The sequence below is a fragment of the Perna viridis genome, chromosome 3 (assembly GCF_037379345.1).
Source record: "Perna viridis isolate PV_CMFRI_1.1 ecotype Kerala chromosome 3, ASM3737934v1, whole genome shotgun sequence".
Classification (NCBI taxonomy): Eukaryota; Metazoa; Mollusca; class Bivalvia; order Mytilida; family Mytilidae; genus Perna; species Perna viridis.
The window spans coordinates 17436234-17459234 of NC_142447.1; the positions used below are offsets into that span (position 1 = coordinate 17436234).

General features: G+C 32.4%; 2 protein-coding genes across 3 annotated transcripts; one reads left to right on the top strand and one right to left on the bottom strand.

Annotated features, from left to right (window-relative positions):
- Nucleotides 1-748: 748 nt before the first annotated feature.
- Nucleotides 749-10651, top strand: LOC148621249 (protein preli-like). Of its 2 annotated transcripts, none has more exons than XM_088575394.1 (4): nucleotides 749-909; nucleotides 4129-4237; nucleotides 4576-4789; nucleotides 7331-10651. In XM_088575394.1, the coding sequence occupies exons 2-4, from the start codon at nucleotides 4149-4151 to the stop codon at nucleotides 7664-7666; spliced, it is 639 nt and encodes a 212-aa protein (XP_088431520.1). In that variant the 5' UTR covers nucleotides 749-909; nucleotides 4129-4148; the 3' UTR covers nucleotides 7667-10651. The 2 variants fall into 2 exon arrangements, with proteins under 2 accessions (XP_088431520.1, XP_088431521.1); XM_088575395.1 differs by lacking the exon at nucleotides 749-909 and adding an exon at nucleotides 942-2926.
- Nucleotides 10652-19457: 8806 nt separating this feature from the next.
- Nucleotides 19458-22185, bottom strand: LOC148621250 (uncharacterized). The gene is made up of 4 exons (XM_088575396.1): nucleotides 22126-22185; nucleotides 21600-21805; nucleotides 21131-21229; nucleotides 19458-20500 (listed from the first exon to the last, which is right to left on the bottom strand). The coding sequence occupies exons 1-4, from the start codon at nucleotides 22151-22153 to the stop codon at nucleotides 20159-20161; spliced, it is 675 nt and encodes a 224-aa protein (XP_088431522.1). The 5' UTR covers nucleotides 22154-22185; the 3' UTR covers nucleotides 19458-20158.
- Between the last annotated feature and the right edge of the window lie 816 nt (nucleotides 22186-23001).

Here is a 23001-nt window from a genome sequence, read left to right on the forward strand (position 1 = left end):
TGCTCGGACGTTAAACCCCAACAAACAAACAAACAATAGAGTTTTCATTTAGACAGTGTTACAGTTACAGAGCCCAGTACACGAACGTACCACACAACATGGTGTCTTAACAAGGTTCTTTAGTCTGAAAATAAGTAGTTGATATAGACACGTAAAATCTAGAAAAGCGAATACATTAGTGAATGTTCGAACATTTTCCACCATTTATTGAAAGAATAACACACTACTTATATGGTTAGATTGGTATTGCTGTTTTCTTAGTCAGATTTCAAAGTGTTAACTGGCCATTTTCACTGAGAAACTTGCACATACAGAAGACTCCCATTACGATACGAATAATCCGTGTACATATATATATGCCCAGCTGCTAGAAACAAATTGCTATTTTTATTTTTTTCTAAAATAGAGTATACGTACAAGCAATGATTTTTTTTATAGTATATCTATATTTAACTCCTTGGTAGAACTGAGGAAATGTTTATGTCATCTACTGTTATTGTTTTTTTTGTTTGTTTTTGTTTGTTTTTGTTTGTTTGTTTGTTTGTTTTTTTTGGGGTTTTTTTCGTTTTTTTTTTTTTTTTGTTAGTTACATTATCTTTGCACTCTATGATTTTTCTGCAAGCACTTGTTTCTGTGAATCCAGTTAATTAGGATCTTTCTACAGTATAGCATTAAAGTTCGCTCTAAATTATCTTCTGGTTATTGGTTGTATCTTTTGAAAATCTCTATAGTGCTTGTAATAGTGTGGTTTTATTAATAGAACAAGCCTTTTATTGACTAAGATGGCATGTGGTCAACACAAAAGCAGTCAATAGTCACTGTAACACCCCTGTCAACAGTTGAAAAGAAAAGCACATTAAATGCTTAAATAAAACGTCTTTAAAAAGTGAGGAGTAACTGCTTTTTCTGGTAAGAGAATCCAGGGATTGGTCATGTATTTTTTTTCAGTTCGAAGCGTTATGCGGTTGTACAACAGGGGTTTGTGCAGCCCGACCGACTGTAGTAACACAGGGGCTTGTGTACAGTGAGTATTAAAGATCGTCAGACACACCCTCTCTTGCGATCTTTGATACTCACTGTAAATTAGTCACAGTGACGTAGCATGCTGTCTTGGGAGGCTAATTTTTATTTGGCTTAGTCACCTCTCGAGCAGGGGTTGAAAATGTTATTGGGAAGACCCGAGCCCAGGACTTTTCATCTTTTGTACACTAAACCTGAACAATGTATTGTCAAGTCCCCATCGAAAGATATATAAATGCAATTTTGTTATTTGATATTCTTATGTATATTTCTATGTTTGCAGGAAGAAGACACAGTGCCAATTGATTCTATCTCCCTGTCTGATGCCTGGTCATCAGCTTTCCGTTTCTACGTTTTTTTAACCGTGATATTGTAATTGAGCGACAATATTTTCCTAAAAATTTGATCTTTATCATTCCAGGACTTGGTTAAACAAATTGGTAAATAATTTAAAAAGTGGTCCTAAATAAGTTTGGGTACATTTAATGGACCCCATTGGAAATAAGATGAAAAGCTTTAATGGGCTATCCAAGGTTAGACATCGACCTAATTTTTACTTTTTAAGGCTACCAATTAAATTTTAACATTTAGCCTAGACGCATTCATGGCAAGTTTTAATACTACATTGTCATGAGAGTATACTATATATTGTATGACTGTATTTAATGAATGGATGCTGTCCTGTAAATTGTATGTATGATGATCTGATCTGAATAAAGCTATCTATCTATGTAGTATGTCAAAAAATACATCTGATCAAGTGCAGGTGTGATTCAGACTTTAGAATGACTAATCAATAGATTGATCTAGTGAATGCCAATTCTAAAATAAAGTAATAACTATTTATAGGTCAGGGAATAGATCGAGAAACATGGTCCCAATAATGACAACAAAATCTTTCAAAAAAGTGTTTTTATTTTTTTCAGATTTGCCATGCCTGACAGATTTATTTCATTGAAAAATGGCAAGTCCAAGGTTCAATATTTTTAGTCCCGGGCTTTGGGCTTTAGAAATTTATATTCATATTAAAAATGAATAATAATATATTTCATCATATAGAGCTATAAAGCAACTTAATAACAAAAAAAATGTGCAGCCTTTTTGGGGGTGTATCACGTTTTACAGTAATCGCTTTTGGGATTCGGCAAGGTGGTCAAAACAAAAAAAATATCTCCAGCGCAAAATCCCAAGAGGGATTAATTTTACAGAATTTATAGCATGATTCTTATGAAGACTACTACTTTAAATTTGTGTTGACAGTAATGTGCATCAAGTATAAGAAGTCATTGGAAAAACAAAATCATGTGTCACGCACATTTGTGGTCCAACCATATTATTTTTGTACATTTCTAGAATTTGATAGCATGAATTTTGAATTTTAAAATGCTCAACCAACTTCACCCTTTAAATTTGAAAACTTAACTACATTTTTGTTAAATTTTGTATCTCTACTTAAGATATATAGAATATACTACAATAGTGAGTTGATAATGGAAATTTCTCACATGTAGAGAAATGACATAAAGGATGAGCTGAAGTTGTAGATTCTTTTTCTTTTAATTTTTCAAAACAAAAACTTAGGTGTCATTTCACACTTGTGTTATGTCAGAAATTCAAGCTATCATCTATCTAGGACGTCAACATTTGTTACGGGAGAACAACATTAAAGGCATATCATCACTTTCCATCAATAATATTTTATCGACAGTACAATACAATCACAAAGCAACCAATCTCTCTCTCTTTTTATTTCAGCCTGAGAACTTGAATATCGATAGAGACAAGAAATATTTTTTCTGATACTGTTCAAGAAATGTGAAAATTGATTAGAAATTGGAGAAGTGTTGTTTTGTACTGGATGTACATGTAGGATTCAATATACTATAAAAATAAATTTCTAATACATGTATGTACTAAATAGATAAACTTCCAGTATAACAGTTATATTGATGCTGCTACAATGTTTGTCCCTTATATCTTGGACAAGACGTCAAGCTGGATTTGTCACATGAAAATGATAGAAATTTTATTACCGATAGATTGAATTATGGGCTAAAGCTACTATAACATGCAGGATTACCAGGGGCGGATACAGGATTTCAGGTTAGGGGGGCGTAAAAAGAATAAAAGAAAACTTTGTGGGTAAAATTTGTGAATGCAAACATTTTTTTTTTCAATTCTAGGGGGTTGGGGGGGGGCTGTCCTTGGATCTGCACCTGATTACATGTATCATCAGTCTTTGAGGTGTTTTATGAAGTGCAGTTTTTTTCAGTATCATAACTTTCTTTGACCAACCTACATTGTACATGCACAAGTTACAATGTATATACACGTACATCAATATTAAATTGAAGAAATATTAGGATTGCTCAGCTGCAGGGTTAGAGGATACATTGTCCATGTTGTTGGTAGCAGATCTGTAAACAAAGCTGTTATTCACCAATTAAAGTACATAAAACCAATCTTAAAACATGTTTTTGGTTGTGAATTGAGAATTCAATCATATTTCAAAACTATAATATGGATTTCAGTAGTAGTAGTAGTACATTGTACGAAACTGATCATGAAGGTTTGGGGAACTGGTGTTTTCCCTGCCTTCCTCAAGTTACATTTATATGATTATGATATCAGATTCAGTAGAAATTACATTTGGGCAAATAGCTAGTGGATAAATGCAATTTGTTGATCATATCGGATAGCTAGAAACACTTGCTAGAACAAGTTTGTAGGGAAAGTTAGGTCAGCTGTTCTTAGTTGTCTCAAACAGTCTTTTCAAAGGTTCAGTTTTTTTTTCCAGGTCATTCGGTCCTTTTTTACCAATCATTTTGACCTGAAATAAGAGTGACTAACATCGAAAATTTTCCTGACTTCTGGTCTGGATTTTTTTACCGGTCCTGCCACATTTTCACTGGTGATATCCAACGGTCCAACGACCTTCGGGAAGACTGCTCGAATGGTCAAAATTGTGTAATGACACTTACATGCATAGTATGTACATGTATGTTTGCCGTGTGAATTGTGCACAGGATTGCAACATTAAAATGATAAAAGTGTAAATTAGTAGGTTTTTTTCATAGATTTTAATACTTTAATATTTATTCTTTGTAGAATGGTGTCCAAGTGAAGATATGAAGTTCTTTAGCATAACCCTACCATACAATTTCACATGGGACCAAATTGCCATAGGTCTGTGGCAAAGATACCCTAACCCTAAAAGGTAATGATACAGATGCAATTTTTTGCCTTTTGATACTGAATGGGCAAGCTATTTTATGCCTTTTTCATTTTCATTAATTCATGCTTAATTTTTCCATGCAACAAAACTCATTATATTTTTTAGTGCTTGTTTCAAATGGAGATGTGAATTTAAAACCTCATTAAAGAATTTTGTCTTGTATACAACAGGATGGTTTTGGTTGCTTAGCAATTGTTGTTATCATGAAATCATAAATATCTGTTCAAAGGTAGTTGGATATCTACCTTCTATTGAATCAATTTATCAAACATTCAATCATGAATCTTATGTACCTAAACTAACAACCTGTTCCATTTTAGTAAACATGTATTGACTGAAGATGTAGTGTCTAGAGAAGTTAGAGGCAAAAAACTGTTCACAAAAAGATTAATAACCAAGAAATATCATGTTCCAAAATGGGGACGTAATGGACCAAAATGGTATGTGACAAACATTATCGAGGAATCTGTTGTGGATCCTGTGAAAAAGACTATTACTACCTATACAAGAAACATTGACCTTACATGGTTTGTTGTAAGTTTTACTGTTGTAAAAGATATTGGTATGGTACATGCAATATGTATTTTTTTTTAGGAAATTGAAAACTTCTACCAGTATACACTACACTCAGCGACTTGTGTTTCTCTAACACTCAAGTTTGAGTTTTAAATCCAGTTAGTCGGTGAAACAGGGTGTCAGTCAGATTTTTTCACGGTGAAATGTGAGTGTTACACCCACCCAGCTGGGACATTGCATATTCCAGTTGTTAATTGTGTACGGTGAACCACTGACCTTGGTGAAAAATCACCCAGCGCAGTGAAGTTAATCTCATTGATCTTCGCCGACAATATGGATGTTAGTACCCAAGCTCCCAGGTCACTGACCTCCAAAATTCAGTTGGGGCCCCAGAAAATCACAACAAAGAAGGCCATGTGACATGTGAGGACATGTGAAAGTTCTTACTCCAATCGCCAAAATCGATACAAGTTGATTTGTCCAGCTTAAAATCAAGACGTCTGTACAATATAACAGTGGTTGAGACAATTATAGCATGTGGTATTAAAAATTGACAAAAATAACATGAAAATTGTAAAAAAAAAAAATATTTATCGTTGATACAAACTTCATGACAGTCCTGTATTGAGTAATTGTAATTAATTGCAATCCATTTGATGACCAGACAAACATCCGAGACATTGTTAACAATGTGTTCATTTAAATTTCTAAAAAGAGACAACTATATATTTGTGCAAGGTTCGCCAAGGGATTATTTTTATATGGGAGTAAACATCGACCGGCATCAATGAAAGTTTGAAATTGTTTAACAAAACTTGAAATTAAAATAAAGATATATATGTAGGTTGTATTTGAAACATACTTTATATAGGATATTTCTCACAGTTATCCTGAAGCATTTTAGCAATCGAAAACGACTGGCTAGGACGCTATCTCATCCTCATTTGGATAATGTCTTGTAACTTACATAATTATTACTGACAATGTTCCCAGTCCTGATTAAGGGCTTTTACTTTACAATTCTTATGTACACATTATCATGGGACCTGTAATTAGTTTCTTTTATTGCTGGAAAAGCTGTTCAGTGATAAAAACTATCAGAAACTAAAGCGTGACACTTTTTAGACTGTTTTTGGAAGTCTGTCACTCAAATCAAATTACAAAAATCAATACTTTCAAAGTGTTCTATTTATATTAATAACTAGTAATTATCAATTTACAAGTGCAAAATCAAAATATCAAAAGATTGCACTATAACTTGATAAAAATACGAAGTATTATTTCTACATGATATTTCCCACTTATTGGACGTAAAAAAAAAAAAAACACATAAAAAAATGATAAATGTGTACAAAATATAAAAAAAAAGATTATACCGAATTTTTAATGACATGAATAATTTTTTTTATCTTAACTGGAATGCTCCGAATTACCTGAGAGACAGATACACAATATACATCAAATCTTACAATGAACTCCCTGTTATGCCCCATTGATGTTTACGACTATTGCAAGATACAAACAGTCGATGTTTGCTAGGTGGAATCTGGGTTGTAAACACTCAAAATGTCTGTGTAACACTGAGTTTCACTCAGGTTGGACTTGAGTGTTAGGGAAACAAATGTCACTGAGTGTAGTGTATGTAAATGTCAAGTCATTTTGAAATTTGTGCCAGACTGAATAATGAAAGATACCACATGAACATCTTTTTGCTTTGAATGAAGAATTTAATTTTGACTTTGATAACATTGAAGAAGACTTTTCCTGAAAATTATTATTGAGTTATCCCTCTTTGTGCAGTCAGTTTTCTGATAACAAAAAAAAAAAATAAAATAAACAATTCTTTTCTGAAATGAAAATTTATTTTGTTGGATATGTACTGTACTTAAAGGCTTTTTGTCAAGATGCCAAATGATGGTTAATCTTCTTCATTTGTTATTAGAATTTTAATGGAATTGTACTTTAACCCAACATTTTAAGTGTCTATGTTCATTGAAACATTTTGAAATAATAAACAAACAAAAATATCACATTTTATTTGATTAAGCACACATTCATTGTACAATGTACATGTATATTCTTATGTTAGGAGAAAAAATAACTCTGTTAACAGTAATTGTTTACCTATATCCATTCCTAGCTTCTGGCTTTGGGATGGTAGTTAGGGGAACAAAAATTTTTTCCCAAAATTTGTAAGATTCAGAATTGGAAATTAAATAAAATCTTGTCAGAGAACAGCATTAAGATTTTGTGGGTAGGATGTGTAAGAGTAATAACTAAATTTTAATTTTAGCCTGGGTATTTATTTCTTTGAGTTTCTTTTGAGTAGAATGGCTACCTATATTTTGTGACAAGACTTACAAAAAAAAATGTACCGGTACTATAATTTGCCCCCAAAAAAGAATAAAAATCTGACTAATTTTATATTAATCTCAATCTGCATGAAATTGTATTATCAAGCTATTGTCGTGGTTATAAAATTAGCAGCAATTGCTTAATGGCGTACAATACATATTGCAACTTAATAGTAGTATATTAAATGACTGCTTTTCTTTTTAGAACGTTGTGGAGAAATGTGTTTACACAGTAGATCCGGAGAACAATACAAGTGTTATGCAGAATAAGTCTTATTGGAACACATCAAAAGTGTTTGGGCTGAGCAGAGCTATTGAACTTTATGGCTACGAAAAGGCCAAGAAAGATGCAAAGAAAACACAAGAAGGATTTGTTTATGTTTTAGAACGACTCTTTCCAATCGACGCAGCATTACAAGGGACCATAGCAGTCACCACGGGAAAAGAAAAGATAAAGGAGAAAGTCAGAATAGCATCAGAAATGGCAAAAGAGGCTAAGGACAAAGCTAAAACCAGAATTTTACATACAAGTCAACAATGATATTCATCTTCTTGCTCAGATTGGATTGGTCTTTTTTTCTATGATAGTGGACACTATTGATTTTAAAGTATTAAACAGTGTTATTGTATAGAAATGTTGAACTTTTTAGGGGTTTGACGCATTTTTAAAAATTTAAGTTGTCAATCACTTGACTTAAGGATAAGTTGCACTGTAAAAGTTCCCCTGTTAAACAAAAAATAAAGGTCATTAGACTGTCAGGTTGTTACACAAATAGATTTTGTAACAATTGGGCAATTTGGTCTTTGATTGATTTTTGTGTAAGTCGTTCAGAAATCTGTATTGCTGAATTGATTCTGAAAGTGATTTTTTTATATTACCTTCTACTGCACACTGGTATTTTTGTATCTATACAGTATATAGGTTAAGGTATTGGACAGTTTTATTAGGGGTGTAAATATTAAAATTTTACAACTGAGGTAAATAATTGTTTGTACCCTCAGAATATGTATCACTATGATATCAATATCTGCCTTTTTTTGTTTGTATGAAGTACATGTACATGTTGTTAAAAAGTGATATTCTGTCTGAGGAATTCGGTCCATTGTCTACCCAGAATTTGTATTTGGTTCAAAATGACAGTAAGTTGTTGCTGATACACGTATCAATAAGTTAATTTTTTTATAGAACATTTTCAAATTTAACATTTTCAAAAAACTATTTCATAGAATCGTGTTGTTTTGTTTTTGTTTTTGTTTTTGTTAATTCTTTTTAAATTTTTGGTGTCCATAGTTACAGTGAATTAGAATTTACTATCCTATAACTATAGACATGAACATTACAAATCAGGCAGGAAATGTAAACTTTGTTTCTTACAGTAAATCAAGAGATTATTTAATTTGGCTTACTTACATGTGCAGTGTTTTCCCCAAGGCCATTACAGCACTATGCTTTGCAATGCTATGATTGACACTGTCAGTAATTAATTTTAGTTAGAATGCACTATTGGCATTGTGCTATAATTTATGAGGAATGCCATAAGAGCTTTGATATCCCAGTATGAACTGTGCTATTTAAAAATTGTGGGGAGAACACTGCATGTGTATACAAATCTTTACATACATGTACATGATTATTGGTGGCTTTCAATGTAGAAGGTATATTCATGCATGTATGATAACCCAGAAATACATGTTATACATGTACATAAAAATGTACTTGTAAATTAGTTTGGATTTGGGGTCTGCTATAGTAGCAGTCATTGAACTTTTATTCTGAGTGAAATTCAAGAAAATTATTTCATTGGCAGTGCCAGGTACATGTACAAGTACTAGAGTCATATAACATTGATTGTATAATTAAATATTGAATGTTTATATAATAGTCGGAAATACATATTATATATGTACATATACATGTATGGAAATTATTTGGGATATGGGGACTGGAACAGTCTTTGCACTCTTATCACTGCCAGTTTAACTGACCTCCTCAATATAAAGTGCTAGTTTGCTTTTAAATGAATCAAATTCATTTTATCTAGTCAGTCTAGTGCTACAATCACTTAAGTGGATGTTTTACATTCAGCCATCAGTCAGCCATTTTTGAATTAAGGAAAGCTTGTGTACAATTTCCTAGTGAACACAATTTTAGGGGCAATCGTATCATCATGTTCAATCAGAATCCTTGATACATTGTTTATGGTGACATTTAACTAATTAAATATCATGTTACTTCATTTCTTTCTTCACTTTTTTGCATTAGAAATATCAAGGTGTACTAATGCAAAGAAAAAATCTATACCTGTAAAAGGTTGCTTCGGATGACAAAAAAAGCTACACATGTAGTTACACATGTACATGTAATATGTAAAATCATTTTATATTTAAATTTTTTTTTTTTTATATAGACCCTCACGGGAGGATTTCTTGACTTTAATAGTGCTGAGCTAAAAACTGATAGTTTGATAGCATTTCATCAACAAAACACCAATAAATGTGCTAGAGTAGGTAGAGTTACCCCTACAGTTTTTTCTCTGGCCTAAACGTCATATACATGTTTGGCAAAAGTAGGTTGTTTCACTCATTTTAAAATGAAAAAAAAACAGATAATCTTTTACTTATTTAATAATGTACAATGTAGTGTCTTTTCCTAAGTAAAAAAAAAACCCTAGTTTAGAAAAGACATACATATTTTTTTTTAATTTGGGAAAACATTTTGCATTAGTATATAAAAATTTTATTCATTAAATAGGGGTGGGAGTAAAGTTTTTCCAAAGTGCAGTTGTATTTATACAAATTCAATATTTTTTTTCTGTTCATGTTTATATTTTGAAATCAGTACTGTAATACCTCATCCATTACTTCCTGTAACTTAACATTCCAATGGAAGTCTAAGAAAAAATAGGTGGTGTAGAAATTGTTCATGCAAATCCAACAATATGCTGTATGAAAAAAAGGTAAACAAAAATTTGAATTTTTTTTTTTTTTGATTTGCCTGGCCTACGTTCAGCACACTTCTATTTTAAGCACTCAAATTTTGAGTGAATAATTTTCAAAACAATGACTTGAAGTAGTATATAACATGTATTTTTAATACATGTATTTGTATGCAAACTTAAGTAAAATTGATTATTTAAAAAAAACAGCATTTTACCTCTGCATGTAACAGAATGTTTTATGAATATTAGCAAAGACAGGAATTTTGTATGTTGGTTAGATGTTGGGAACCTAAGGTTTTTTTCATATTATTAGTTTAGCTTGTGATTTAACGTAATTCAGAAATTATTGTAAACTTCAATATTTGAAGCTTAAAATATAATCCATATCATGGGTTTTTAATTATTGTAATTCTAGTCTGTTGCAGTATTGGCTGTTATAAGATATGACAATAATTTCTGAAATTAAGGTATACAAAATATGTTTGTGGTGACCTATGTTAATGTTATACTGAATGAAGGTTTTAACATGTATTGAATGCTATTATTGTGAAAGTGCTAATACACTATTTTAATAAAGTTGAAATACATGGGTTTTTCTTGTTTTTTTTCACCCCTTGCTGAAGGAGAGAGTATTTATAAAACTTAATATTTGATATGAACCTGTATAGGATATTTATTTTTAATTTGTGGTCGTATAATGTTATTACGCTGCCAAGATTGTCGTCTGTGGGCGTCAGTGCATTGTCCGAAGACATTTTCTGACCTGACAGTAACTTTAGTAAAACTGAATGGGTCTCTTTGGTATTGTGCATAAGAAAAGTTGGGATTGATTTTTTGGGTTGTGACTTGAATCGTTCAGGATATACGGCCAACAGAAGCATTTTCTCATTGTCAGAGTAAAATTTGATTGATCTTTTTGAAATTATTCTACAAGGGGAAGGCTTGAATTGAGACTGGAATCTTATAGGAAGAAACGAAAAAACAAGCATTTTCCTGAAGTCCTGACAATAACTTGAGTAGCAGTTAAAATGTTTCTAAGGTGCCATACCACAAAAACAGAGTTGTGATGATTTAAATTGTTTTAGCATTATGGACAAGAACCAAGCATTTTCCTCATGTCCAGACTTTAACTTGACTGTAAGTGAATGAATCACTTAAAAACTTTACCACGATAAGCCATTCCAACAGAGGAAGGCTGGGATTGTGACTTGAAGCTTTTTTGAATAAGGGACCAGGAACAGGCATTTTCAATGTATCTCTGCGGTCGTCTCGAGCTGTGTCCTGCGAAGGATTTATGACAACGTCGTGTTGGACGGCTTACTTCATATTTTGACCGCATATTAAAAATTAGATGGTGGTTTACTTGTGGGCATTAGCGCAAGAGAATAATTAAAAATAACCTAACGAAATCTGGCTTGTAGCGAGGACGCAGTATGTAGTTTTGAATATCACTGGGATTTTCTTAATCATAAAATTTTGTAGAGTTACAGCCATTTGAACTCCGTTCTCTTGAAAACTTATCTTGATCGTCGCAAAACATAAACTATTCTTAAGACATAAAAAAGTTTTTTTTCCTGAAAAAATATAATTACCGGGTCGAAATGTTTAGACTTTTCGGAGCTGGATTTGCCTTCCTATTTCAATATTTTTGGTTATAAGGAGGTAGACCTAGGGTAAGGGACTCATTGGAACGTTTGTATTCACTATTTTACATCAATCTCATGTAAGCATCACTGTAACTTGGATTGATTTCATTCTGTGTCAATTGAAAGCTCGATAGGCTTTGGCGAAATTGAATATGATACAAACACTATCTCCTTAAGTACTAATTCATTTTTAAATACATTTGGTTCTAATGCTATTGATGATAGATTACTCTCTGAAACACGAGTACAACATTTGAAATTTGCAATACTTATATGATCGGTATTTTTGTATTTTCCCTCCTTAAAGTTGGTTATTGTGAGATTGCTTTCGCCACCTTTGAAACATCGTCTATGGAAACTCATTTTTGTATTTGTAACTTCTATTTGTCGAGTTTCCAGTTTCCATTTCCACCGAAAGAAACTGTTAAAGAAAGTCTGGAATAGAATAGTTGCCAACAATATCCTAGCTCTACAAATACTTTAGTGTAAATGCTGTGTAACTGGTCTCCCCACTGCAGCTCTTAAAGTTTTTAATGAATTATATGGAAATGCTATTAATTGAGATTTTATCAAATCTGTTATCTTAGCTTTGTTCTAATATGATTTTAGGCTTTGCCTATGAGGAACGGAGCTACTTGTAGTCAAATAAGGTTTGACGTTGTTGATTTTAAAAAGCTATGTTCTTAGATCACTGATCGTGATATTTAGACCAACAGGAATAAAAGAGACTCCTATAAAATATGTTGGAGCCAGCGTGAAAGGTTTAAACAATCACTTTCTAGCTGAGCATTATTTTCGAAATACGTCATCTCCATCTGAACGATTTTGAGCCAAATATGTTTCCAATCTTTACTTATATAGGACGTCGCTAACATTCCGTCGTAATTAGTTCTTACAATAACCAACTTAGTCATTTAAATTCTTAGAAGTTATTTTTTTTTAAATGAAAGTATGAGTAACTTTGTTCATTTGCGCCGATTTCTGCCATAAATAAAGCTGCGTAGGCAAGAATTGAAAATAGAACATTTAGGCTTGCATATCAGCAACTCGGCGGGTGTTTCTAGAAAAGCAGAGAACACTTACCCTACCAATGCACCTGGTCCATGCTCCCGGTTTTAAATGGAGTCCGACTGGTTCATTTACTTTTGTTACTTTTTATGTGTTATTTTGGTTGGATTATGTTCTTTGTTGTGTATGTCTGTTTTCCATGTCTGGTCTTTGTCCCTGGATTGCATTCTTTTGATTTCCGCTGGTGTTTTGGTTCCCTTGATTACTCTTTCATCAACTTCATAAAGAAGGTCACTGCATATAAATTAATTTTAAAACACCAAATCCCTATTATCTGCGAAAAGTACACTTGCGTTAAAAAAGATAGGAAAGTGGAATTTAAACAGTGGTCATATTCACAAAAAAAATTCATTTGTCGTAGACCTGTAATGACGTCAAAATACGTCAAAATTCTACCATAACGTCATTTCTTACTACTAAGATTACGAGGGTTTTTTTGTGAAATCGATTGCAAATCTACGTTCATTTTATAACTAAATTCAAAATTACCTATCATATATATATTGCCAACTTCAATATGCCAATATGCTGTACACGTGTTCCAAAGAGTTAACTCTGATCAGTAACATTAGAATCAAATATATTGGAAGAGTTAAAACCAAAAACTAAAATATACGAGAAGTACTTAAAACCAAAAACTATCAATAAAGGAAGCTAAATTCATCATCGAGAGGTCCTACCTTGTGCAATACTATTAATGAAGCTTCAGCGTTTTAGATATTTTGAATTTTGTAATACTGCAAATTTTGAAAAATATCAAAAAATAAGATTTGATATAATTCGGGGTCAGACATGTCTGGTACACCAGCAATGGCATCGATTCAGTGGTTATTTTAAATATATAAAATAATACCAATCACATATATTGCAAATTTGGATATGCTTTACACATGTTTGAAAGAGTAACCTCTCATCAACAGGATTAGAATCAAATATTTAGGAAGATCTTAATTAAAATATAATTTGTATATACTGAAATACTCAAGACCAAACCTATCAAAATAGGAAGCCAAATCCATCACCGAGATCAGCGATAAAAAAACTTTGAAGAAATGTCAATAAATAATAAGTAAAATTCGTGTAACTAAGCCCTGTATTTTTTTGCATAAATGACAATTTTAAGAATCTATAATATGGGACGGATAGGATGTTACCGCAGACGAGATGAGATCTCGTTCGTTGATTCTAACGAGTAGGTCAAGATATTAGAGAAAATGAACTGCGTACAACCTTTAAAATTATAATTTTGTAAACTTTTCTCCAGAGTTTTACGTGCGTCAACTTTTATGAAAGCAGTTATAATAACCCTCGAATCCGTCCATTCGGATTTTTAGCACTTCTTTGCGAAATCTCTTACCCAAAATACATTGAACCAATATTACTTGAACTTTGTACAGTCCTTGTGCATTTAGTTTCATGGAGAAATTTTACAACCCCGACATTTTTAGAATAACATATATAGCCTGTTTAACCAAGCGTTCATTTTATGTCAACAGGCATTCTCACTCTGCATAATCTGTTGCCCAAAAACAACTTCAACCTGGTCCATGCTCCCAGCTTTTAGATGAGTTCGAGTTGCTCATTTGCTTTTGTTACTTTGTATGTATGATTTTAGTAACTTTATGTTCTTTGTTGTGTATGTCTGTTTTCCATGTCTGGTCTTTGTCCCTGGATTACATTCTTTTGATTATCGCTATAACCTTGGTTCCCTTGATTACTCTTTCAATAAATATTATTCACACATACTGTATATATACATACTAGAGCCCATGTGGATATTGACAAATGTTGACTGAATTTAAACCCGTTATTCATTTATAACATTTCTGCATATTCTGTGTTGTAATTTTTGTGTATGCTTTGTAACACCACCATAATTGTTTAAACTTTGCTTACATTTTATGCACGTAGCATAGTAACAGAGGCCTACTGTGTTTGTAAGTTTGTATTTATGATTATAACGTCAAAAGTCCTATATCAGACAGTTTCTTTAAATCATTTGAGATTATCACACAAACATTTTTATCAGAACATAAATTTTAGTGAAAATCATTTTAGTTACAATTAAGGCCTAAAGGGTATTTGTATTTTCAATGGCCAGCTTCTATAGCTGGAAGTTTGAAGTAAATATTTAGAAAAGAATTTGTGTGATATCTAATTTATATCCGGCTATACAACATTGTCAATGAACAAGGCTAGGACATTAATCATATTTGTCGTACAGAAACTAATTTAAACTTATAAATAGACTGATGTTGTCAAAAGTATCAGTCTCTGGTTATACTGTACAGTGTACATCGTAATATATGTCTTCCTGACGGTATTACTCGTCTCTTCAGACAATCCATTAAGATTTATTTTGAATACATTTATCATTGTCATTTTATCATTATCAGATATAGGATCTGCTTTCTTTAAAATTCAATTAACGCAAAAATTAAACAAAGAAATAAAATCGTATACTCAATATTCATTTCTCCGTTGGCTAGAATATAAATACAAATACAGTCAAACACAATTTCACTCTAAAATAAAATCTGTACTACAACTACGGTAATCTATCGAGTGACAAATGAGCTGACGAATGAAAACTGCATTAACAATACAGAAACTAAAGCAAAAAATTGTATAGGTTATGTAAGTTTCGTCACGTGACCCCGGGGTTTCGTGAGAATGGGTCCGCCTCTACCATTCTAACATCCTCCATCACAAAAACGTTACCAATAAAATTCCCCCATATTTCAAAGACAAATCCATACCAATTATTTCATCTTCCTATACTTCACCCATTGCATCCACAATTTTCAATTATAAAAGGCTATTACAGAACCTCGAGATTGAGGACTTCAAGGCTAAACCACCTGACTGCTCTTGCAAAACCTCTCCATTCAAATATGGTCCTTCTGGTCACGTCGTTACGGGAGATTTGACCATCATCGGAAACGAATCTCAGCGTAATATCCTTTGTTAAGGTCCCAAGTACCGTGAACCACGCTCCATAAATTGGAATTATAACTTTAAAGTTCTTATGGATGCCGTCGAGGACTATGCAAGAAAATGGATAAAACGAGGACAAGAAGACATTGATTCTCTGTCAGAGTAGTTAAAGACCGTGAGGTCTTTAATTTTGAAACGAATGAAAGTTTTAAGTAGGTCAATGAGTGCCCCGATGTATCAAAAACATTGTCTACTATACATGACAAATATGTTGTCGTGCCAGCAGACAAAGCCCAAAACAACATTGATTTTGTCTACAAAATGTTTTACATCCAATGTTTATTATCATAGGTAGACGTAGAAAATAATAGCAATGATAAGACCTATACTGCTACCACACTCTCCAAAGAAGAGATTGTGGAAAACCATAAATCTGTGCTACCCTCTTTTGGTCTCTCTACCAAGGACGATGATTGTGGTTTATGTACTTGATTCCTAAACTCCACAAGAATCCATACAAACAACGTTTCATAGCTGGATCTGCAAACGGTCGGAATTCCAATGGGAACAAATTGTGCTCCTTTACTTGCTGACCTATTCCTTTACTCTTATGAAGCTGACTTTATAGCTGATCTGATCAGAAAGAAAGAATATCGTTTGGCTAGATCCTTCAATCTCAGTTTCCGCTATATAGATGACGTATTATCTTTAAAAAATCCTAATTTCGGGGATTTGATACATCGCATCTACCCAAAAGAACTTTAGATAAAGGATACTACAGACACTGTGAAGTCAGCCTCATATCTTGACCTACACTTAGAAATCGATGGTAAAGGAAAACTATTGACCTAACTTTACGACAAACGTGATGATTTTTCATTCAGAATTGTCAACTTTCCTTTCTTCTGTGGCAAGATCCCTTCAGCACCAGCGTATGGAGTGTTCATATCACAACTCATACGTTATGCAAGAGCTTGCCGAAACTACGCAGACTTTTTGTATCGCACTAAAACCCTAACAAATAGGCTTCTGGAACAGGGTTATGTTGCTACAAGATTGAAGTCATCACTCTTCTGGAACAGGGTTATGTTGCTACAAGATTGAAGTCATCACTACAGAAGTTTTATGGTCGTCATCATGAACTCGTGGATCGTTATGGTGTATCCATCTGCACCATGAAAACTGATTTATTCATAATTTTCCTTTCCTCGTTTGTCTACCCTGGACTTGACTTTTTATGAGCAAATCGGCTGGTGTTTCTAGAAAAAGCAGAGGACGCTTACCCTACCGGTGCACCTAGTCCATGCTCCCAGTTTTTAGTGGAGTTGCTCATTTGTTTTTGTTACTTTGTATGTATGATTTTAGTTACTCTATGTTCTTTGTTGTGTATGTCTGTTTTCCATGTCGGGTCTTTGTCCCTGGATTACATTCTTTTGATTACCGCTATAACCTTGGTTCCCTTGATTACTCTTAAATAGTTCCTAGTGACATGAGTGCATCATTAAATATCTCCAACATAAGTTCACATAGAGCCCAATGTAACTGTAATGTCATAGTATATTTATTACACGATAAGCATATAACTGTTTGCATTGCACCCGAATAAGATATTTACCAACTTTCATCATTTTTATGAAAACGGTCTGCCAGCGACATTCTATATTTGCAGATGCTCTGTAACAAGAATGGCCCAAAATACTTCTGTCTGAAATGACGTATACAGTAACAATATGATTGTTTAAACTAGTACAGACGTATAGCGTGTGGTTTAGGAAGTCTTGCATATTCCTGTTGATCGAGATATCATCAATATGAAAACAAGTCCATGGTTGTAAGAGTACATATATTATGTCAGTCCCTCGAAGGCAAACCCTGAATCTTATTATTAAAAACGCGATTTATATAAGAAATTACTTAGTTTTACTTTTTCAGACTTATGTTCTTCTACGGAACAAGAAAAAACAACTTTATAAATCATCTGCAAACAAAAATGAGTGGTATATAGTAATCATTCTGTTTGTCTGTCTGTTTGTCGGTTTGTCTGTCGAATTATCTTAATAAGCGCAATTTCCCATCAAACGTAGAACAGATATATGATTGATTGTTGGAGTTTAACGCTCGAGTAGCAATATTTCAGCTATATCTGGCGATGAATATGAAATGTATAATAACGTCAACATGAATGATGCTGAAATGAAAAAAATGGAAAGGGACAAACTGATAATAGGGTGGACGAGTTTCGATTGCCACTCGAAATTGGGAGAGGTGGGTAGGGTCGGGCAATTTAGCCTCCTGTAGCGAAACCGAGGCTCATTCTCCTGTCGAATATCACATCAGGGTTCTTCAATGTGCGAGGAACGTGGCATTTTTTCCTAACACGACCAACAACCACGGTTTGGGGTCAGGTTTTCTGTATTATTGCCTGACGATCCCAGCATGAAACATGCCAAGCTACCCTTTTCAACCATCTTGGGGACACATCCCAGTTAATCTGTGGGATGAACGCCCTAGCTCCAAACCAGGATTCTGAGCGCTATTTAGTCTCCTTGTACGACAAGCTTAGCACTGCTGCATGCCTATTATTTTGACGCATGGAGCTGGACGGGTCCACTGAACATACATTGATAAAATATTGGGCATTGGGTGATATGCATGAAGGGATATTATTATTTTGCGATGTCTGGATATAGTTGTTACATGTTAAACGTCTTGACAACCGACCATTGTATTTTGGTGTATTTGGTAGAACGTAAAATATATTAATTGTACCAAAATGAACCTCCACAAAGCAAGAACAACAAAATAATATAATATACAATAATAGAAATTTATTTTTACAGCCCAACCAACACCAAATGACAATTAAAACTATTATTTTTATCGCAGCAATTAATGTATAGTTTCTTACAATACAATATTAAGTAGGAATCTTTGTACGGATCTTGCAAAAGCTGTTGTAATAAAGGATACACCCCGAGAAACCCTACACATTTTAATTTTTGCTAGTAAGTTACTTCATGAGTCTTTTCTATGAAATTCATTCCAACTTGTACGGTCTTAGAAGAAAATTCTCATCGAGAATTCAAACATTTCTATAGTACCTCAGTGTCATTTACAGATTGGTATTCTACAATACATTCTTTATGAATATACCTCTTAAAATCAATGGTTATATGAAAAGCCAAATGTTAATATCTGTTTACTATAGCATTTTAGACAAAATATCAAAAATATTAAGGCTTTCCAACCATGTATCATATTTTGCGTGGTTCTTACATGAACTGCTACTTAAATGTACGTGTAAGTTTATATTGAAGTATCAACTCCCTTTTATAATAAATTAATTTGAGATAAATACTGTCATCTGATTGGTTAAAATAATTTTGTTATATCTCAATGGATAAAAAAATATTCACACGCCCTTATTCAGTTAAATTCATAGCTACTTTTCTCATGTTTAAAGATAAAAATGTGTTTTAAAATTAATTTATATATATATATATATAGTGTAAGTTACTTACACTATTTAGTTCTAAGGTACCTAGTTTTGCATCGGGTTGTAAAACTGTAACAATATCTATGCTTGAGAAGTGTATTACTCAATATTTTCCTACTCAAATGTTTGTTTGAATATATAATCTACTAACGATAAAACTTTATTAAAAAGGGGGGAGAAAATGTTGCTCATGCCCTTACAAGGAAGAAGCAAGTAAACAATGTCATTCAATTAAAAGTCATGATATTCATAAAACAAAACCAATTTTATTCAAACACAAGGAAATGAATAATCTTATACATGGAAATGTAATGATGAAATATCATCAAAATTAATTAAGGTAATTATTACTTAATAATATAATTAACTGACATAATAATATAAGACAAAAAATAAAGATGTAAAGATTACATTTAAAATATCACAGCCATCAAAGGTGTACCGTACATGAATGCATTCACCTTCATTAATACACATGGCACTGCTATAACTGGATTCACAGCCAATGAAACGAACTTGTAGCGAAGAACAAATGTTAAATGAAACAAAATGAAATGTATATTTTATCGTGTATTTCACACATGAAATATAAAAAGAGCATAGTTTGAACTTTGTAACATACAACTGGATTTCTCTACTTTAACATATCCTTTTGTCGTTTCCTGGTGAAGCACCGGGAGGTTTAGTTAACTACCAACTAACCCAATTTTAATGGCAGTGTTATAAAAACAAAATAATCACACTTGTAGACATTTACAACTTGTCTTAAACATTTTAAGAACATTATTTTATATTTATCAACATTAACAGCATATAACATATACATGGACGGAAAATGGATTTAACCTTAAATCATAAAATATCTCTACAATGCACAAACATTACCCGGATTTCTCCTTTTAAAATTGAGATCATTAGAACATAATTACTATAATATTTCCTTAAAGTTAGCTACCAGAAATACCATTGTTGACAGCATTTGATAAAGATGACCCTATATTTTTTATGTCTCTTAGAAGGACATAGTCCCAACTGTAAAATTTCGATGCTGTAAGCGTTGAATGTTGTGAATATATGCTACTTCTTCTTAGAGATGTTATTGGTTGATAGCTAGAAATATCTACTATGGAGTAGAACTCACACAAAACGTCTAAAAGTGAAGCAACTAGTCCATCTGATAAATCGTGCAATATTTCATCAATTTGAACGTTAAGATGTTTGTAACTTTCTATAAATATAAACAGCTTCGCAATCTTTAAGTAGTTTTCTTGGTTAACGCTTTGAGTTGTCTGCAAATATCAGAAAACCAAATAATTAACATTGATGTACTTGGTAAACATTACAATTTTAACAAATTATTTCATGCACATTTGTAAAATATAACCTTAACATTTTGACCAAGTTTCTTTAGACCGTTAAAACTGTAAAGCTAATTTTAAGTTCTTGGATAACCTAAAATGCATTTTATCATGTTACGTTATTAAAAAACTTCACATATGTGACGGTATCAACACCATTTTGCAAATAACGATAGTAACACAATTTTACAAATGTGACGATATTAATACTTTTTACAAACACCATTTTACAGATATAACGATGCTAACGTGCACATAACGTGTGAACAAATAAATGTGAATGTTAGGAGAAATATTGAGATACCCATCTGCTATTAGCAATTATAATAACATCAGATCAAAATATATTTAATTTCATCAAAAATGAAATATAACTACACAATTACCGAACCAACATGACAGATTACATATGTACAATTGTTTTGATATTGCTAACGCTACTTAGTACTGAATAAAACTTACAGGGGAAAATATATTGTCCTAAATATAGAACACCGTCTAAATAATATTAACTAACACCGTGTCTTAATCCAACTACAAGATATACATTTGACTACATACCTTTGAAATGGCTGCCTGAAGGTCTGTAGGGAAATTTTCTATTTTTGGCTGTTGATTCAACATATTTATCATATCACTATCGTTGACTAGATCTTTTCTCTGTAATACGAAAAAAAATAAAATAGAGTTCCAAGTTTAATAAACAATTATTTTAGATATACAAAATAAAATGCTAAATGCGTCCTTTTTGGTTTTAGCTTGTTCTATTAATTTGTACATATGTATAATCTTTATTTAAATGTTTTATGAGCTGGAAATCATTTTCAAATTATTTTAATTCGTGAGCACGTGTCGATTTGATAACGTTAGCTATAGCGAATCGACATCACATTTATTTTTTTTTTACAAAAGTTCAGATCTTTATCTTAAATGTTTTACATGTATTGTGAACTCTACTGTTTCAATCACACACATTCATTATGATTTGAAATAATACGTTACTTAATGGTTTAAAAGAAAAAAAACGTACTATGTACGAAAATGCATGATCTATTTTGGACAAGAACTGCTTCGTTTTAATTTTTAGACGCTGAACAACTTTATCTGTATCAACACTGACAACCGGTGTGATAAATTTGACACTGGACGGTGTGGCGCCTGCACATGGCTTGATCCACGGATACGAATGCTCCACTGGGGCTGCGTAGGTAAGCAGTTGTTGAGATAAAACAATATCTGTTCAAATAAATTTAAAGGAGGAAGTTATTGTAACCCGTTCATGAAACCTTTTGTAATGATAATTTTTTTTAAAGATAAAGTATTTATTGTTAATACACCTTACACTTTTGGCTTTATGTTTTGAATGAAAAGAATGTGGTAATGAATTAAAATGAATATGTAAAATGAAAAAAGTAAAACTAAAGTATAAGACTTCGACATGCAATATGAAGTCGTAAATTATTCAAACAAGACAAATTAAGTCATTTTACAATGAACTTGTGAATAGAGTCCATGTAAGAACAATTTATAGATGTTAATATAACTAATATACATACATATGCAAACTATGATTTCTTTTCGCATTTTCAGTTTTTGAAAATATTTATCTGAGGATTTCTCAATTATTCTTATTTATGAAGATTCTGAAGTATTAGCCATTTATATACTGAAATTATTTTGTATTTACCGTATTTTTCCGGAAACGTGTAAAACTTGCCCACCGTTCCTTTTCCCCTTTGGAAGGTCCCAAACCGTGCAATTTCATCATAATAACAGTATCCAATAGCTAGCGACGGCCTCGTCCACGTCGATATCTAAGCTACAGTTACATTTCCAAATTATAAGAGACCAGGATCGTCCGGAGTTGAGTCATTATTTTATCCTTGATTGAGTTTACTATGTGACAAAAGATGGTTTCCGGATTGTTGTGAATTTTAAGTACAGTGTATTTGCGGTTTGTTTACGTATGCAAAACATCTCCAAATTGGAGCGTTTTACGCTACATATAATACAACTATATGGACCTGTCCTGCTGAGTATGTATGCTGTTCATCCAATTTACTTTAAACAATAATGGATAATAATAAACTATACTTTATTGGATGAAATAAGTTATATTCGTTATACAATGACGTAAGCTGACAGAATACTGTAACCACCTTCAGTCTGCATCTATATTGTATCATAAAATCAACCGTGTGTAAAAAATAACACTTCATTTGAATGCATTTTACAATAATTTACTATAATAGTAGTTTAAACGGATATATGCCACTCTTAAACGCCCACTTTTGTAAAATTGTGAATGAAACCACTTTGTGTATCGGATGTGGCGGCAAAATTTGCTCTTTTGTAATATTTGTTCATTAAAATAAACAAGATGTAGCTAACTTCCGCTTAAAAAATATACGTAAGATGTCCGTACCCACAAC